Source organism: Rhinolophus sinicus, linkage group LG03, assembly GCF_036562045.2.
Source record: "Rhinolophus sinicus isolate RSC01 linkage group LG03, ASM3656204v1, whole genome shotgun sequence".
NCBI classification, from domain to species: Eukaryota; Metazoa; Chordata; class Mammalia; order Chiroptera; family Rhinolophidae; genus Rhinolophus; species Rhinolophus sinicus.
Window position 1 is genome coordinate 71,209,561 of NC_133753.1, and position 3,846 is coordinate 71,213,406.

At 36.5% G+C, this 3,846-nt stretch overlaps 1 protein-coding gene across 1 annotated transcript; it reads right to left on the minus strand.

Annotated features, from left to right (window-relative positions):
* Positions 1-1,867: 1,867 nt before the first annotated feature.
* LOC109439457 (olfactory receptor 4N2) lies at positions 1,868-2,806 on the minus strand. Its single transcript, XM_019719771.2, has one exon. The coding sequence runs from the start codon at positions 2,792-2,794 to the stop codon at positions 1,868-1,870; it is 927 nt and encodes a 308-aa protein (XP_019575330.1). The 5' UTR covers positions 2,795-2,806.
* Positions 2,807-3,846: the final 1,040 nt, after the last annotated feature.

Consider the following 3,846-nt stretch of genomic DNA (forward strand, 5'->3'; position numbering starts at 1 on the left):
GAGCAACATTCTTCTACAAACTGACCAGAATAGATGGTCTTTATTCTCATGGTTGATTTTTGAGAATAAAGTTATTTTGATGTTTATAATACTTTCCATTTTTCCTTTGGTTATTGACTAGTATTTCAATTGTCCATATTTCTTTCTAAGTATGTATCTATTTCATATTCACTTATTAACATTCTTTATGTATTAAGTGAATTAACATTTTGTCATTTATATCAATTTCTTAGTTGACAGCCTTTTATTTTAATTTTTATGCATGGATACTCCCTTGTACTAACCTGTGGTATGAAGGGAACACTCAATTCAATTTCCATGCAAACCTCTACAATTGTGCAGAAAATAATCCACACATTCATAGTGGTGGGCATTTTTCATCACTCTTTTACCTTTTGTCTACACATATAATTTATAACACATCAAATGTAACTATTTTTCTATTCATTTTCTATTTTTATGTTATACTTCACTAAGGTTTTCATCTCCAAGATCATAAAAGTATAATCCTGTATTTTATTGCTGTTTTTGGCATTGTTTTGTTTTCCAAAGAAACTGTGAACATATAAACATGTTCTTCTAGGACCTTTTCATCTAGGGTTCATATGAAATATGCTCATGTAAAACGCAAGTTAACAAAAAAACTAATTGGAGAGAAAGGCAACAACGTAAAAGGCATATCATTCTCCAGAGCCCCGACCGTGGCTAAGTGATGGGTTCCTTCAGTCGGGAGCTGGTAACATGGCTTCTCGTTTTCCCAGTCTCCTGATTGTTGCAGGGACAGATAACTGGGAAGGTTAATTTTATTGACAATTATATGGGAGGTTTTTTGCAATTTGTCTGGATGCCCAGCATAGAGAATGGTTTTCTACTCCTTAAAAAACTAGAAGTATCTAATTTCCTACATTGAACTGCATTATATTAAAAAAAAACAGTGATTTATGCAATCTCCAACAAATTTGTAGTACCAATTAACTATCACTGTCATAATCAGAGTGAAATCAACTGAGGGCAAGGTTTAATGTCCAGGGAAAGTATGTAAGAACCCATTAGTAATAATCATGAAGCTCTGAAAAAAATCAAGTAAAATAATTTCATGACATTTTTCCATAAAATCAATTATCTTCCTTTCTTATCTCTACCAAATTTTTGAGGGGGAAAAAAGAGAAAATACATACAGAGGATGCCAAAAAGAATGTATACACATTTTTAAAAAGGAAAAAACTATTAAGATTGTAATATTCAATATATACCTTAACAAAAGATGATTACAAGTCTCGTTTGACTTCTGCAATTACAAAAGGTGCTCAAAGTGGTTACCATCAGCGTCCAGACACTTCTGATTACGGTGAACTACTGCTTGAGCAACGTTGATCAAAGTGTCCACTTGTATAGATTTTTTGGCACCCCCAAATGTATATATAGAGACTTTTTCAAATATTTACGCAGTATAACATTTGACTCTCAATGATGTCTTGCAGCTTATTGATCTCTGCCCAGAATCTTATGATGCCTTAAGCTGTAGAAGAAAAACTGTGAATGAGTGACTCTCTTGCCTAAAATATTGAGGAACTCTTACTGCAATTAGAATAGAATAAAACTCTTATTTCATCCTAAAAGACTTTAGTAATTTGACCCTAACAGTCAGTTAAAATTTAACCCCTAAATCTCTCACACTTACTCATTATACATCAACCACTCGTGTTTTATATTCTTTAAACATACCAAGTTTATTCTTTCATTGTACATAACTCTCCCTCATTGCTTACAATAATACCTGACAAATGGGATGCATTCAATTAAAAACAATATTTGTTAAATGAATGGTTTGCAGCCAAATTCCCCCTTCTTGGCTTATAAAATACATTCAGCAGAACACATGCCGACTCAATAACCTCTTCATAGAAGATTTCACTTCCTGATTGCGAAGGGTGTAAATCACAGGATTCATCAATGGAAAGATGACTGTGTGAAAAAAGGAAACCACCTTGTCAGCAGGGAAGGTCTTGAAAGGGCGAGTGTAGATGAAGATGGCAGGTCCAAACATGAGAAGTATAATAATGACATGAGTGGTGCATGTGGAGAGAGCCTTGTTCTTCCCCTCAGAGGAGGACCCACGTACACGGCAGACAATCACTGAATAGGAGGCCAGAAGCCCCAGGAAGCACAGGAGGGTGAGCAGGCCACTGTTGGAGACCATCAGAAGCTCCACCACAAAGGTGTCTGTGCAGGCCAGCTTGATGACCTGCGGCACATCACAGAAAAAGTTTTCCAGCTGGTTTGGGCCACAGAAGGGCAAGCGGAGGATGAGGGCCACCTGGATAATGGAGTGGATAAAACCTCCAAGCCACAGAGCCAACAGCAGGGCATAGCAGGCTCTAGGGTTCATAACAGTTGAATAGTGTAAAGGACGACATATGGCGATGTAGCGGTCAAAGGCCATCACAACAAGGAGTAAACCCTCCCCTCCTCCGAGGAAGTGCAAGAAAAAGAGCTGAGTGATGCAGTCTCTATAGGAGATCACTTTCTTCTCAGAGAGGAAGTCCACCAGCATCCTGGGAGCCACAATGAAGGAGTAGGATGCATCCAGGAAGGCCAGGTTGCCCAGGAAGAAATAGAGGGGGGCTGTGAGGGCAGGGTCTGATTTGATGGTGACAATGATGAGGAAATTTCCAGGGAGGATGATGAGGTAGAAAATTAAGACTAGCACAAAGACCAGGAGCTGAATATTTTGAGATTGGGTCAGACCGAGGAGGATGAATTCTTTTACCACTGTGCTGTTTTCTATCTCCATCTCCTCTGCCTACAGAACATCAAGGAGTAGAGAGTTTATTTCTGCCTCGTCCATCTAGATCATAGTTCTTCTCTAAGTAAAAGCAGTGTACGCCATATCTATGTTATACCCTCACTCTCCCACAACTTAAGAAATCTTTTCTGCACTTTATTTTTCTACATTATATAACTGTCAAATACCCTGGTCTTGAAGCCACACTCTTTTTCTGCTTCAGTCCTGTGCTTCTATTTAACTGTTCTCTCATGTGTGAGTCTGGAATGCCCCTGCCCTGGATTTATGATTTGCATTAGGCATATGAACATTTTTCTGATTAAGAAGAAACTTAACCATAATTATCAAGTTCTTCAGGTTTTTATTTGAATGGGGGGGTGAGGTGGAGGTTGACAGCAAAAAGAAATGACAGAGCTTTTTAAGGTAACAGATTTGTTCCATACCTTGATTGTAATGCTACTTTGTCTATTTATTTGTCAAAATTTATTGAACTATTGAACTATATAGAAATTGGTACATTTACTATATGTAAGTTACACCTTACACATGTTGACCTAAAAGGCTAAAAAAGAAAACAATTTCCTTGAAATATTCCATTTTGCTGTATAGAATATCAACCCATCAACCTAGTCAAAATAAAAAGCATTCTAATCAATGTGGAGAACTTGAGATCTGAGGCTGATCTGTACAGTCGTCTCCAAATTGGTAATGTGCTCACCAAACAAACGTATTTTATTGGTATGAAAACAACAATAGTAGAGTTTCTATACATATGTTATTATATCCCATTCTTTGAAGTTTATTTTTTAAAGTTTTATGGTTTGTATAGAATCATGATATAATTGAATATAAAATATACAAATAATATATATATGTTGCCTGTGTGCATGTTCAAAATGGTTTATTTTGAGATGAAAAATTTCTAAAACTTGAGGTCCTTGAACTACAGCAAAATACTACAGTGTGAGATAAAACAATATTTCACAGATTTCAATTACATGGCACACTTGTTTTTTAATAGTGTTGTGGAACATGGAGTGTAGAGAAGAGGGGGAAAAAAC

Excerpts from the sequence above, each read along its gene's own strand:
- LOC109439457 (XM_019719771.2), bottom strand. The coding sequence starts at position 2,794 with ATGGAGATAGAAAACAGCACAGTGGTAAAAGAATTCATCCTCCTCGGT.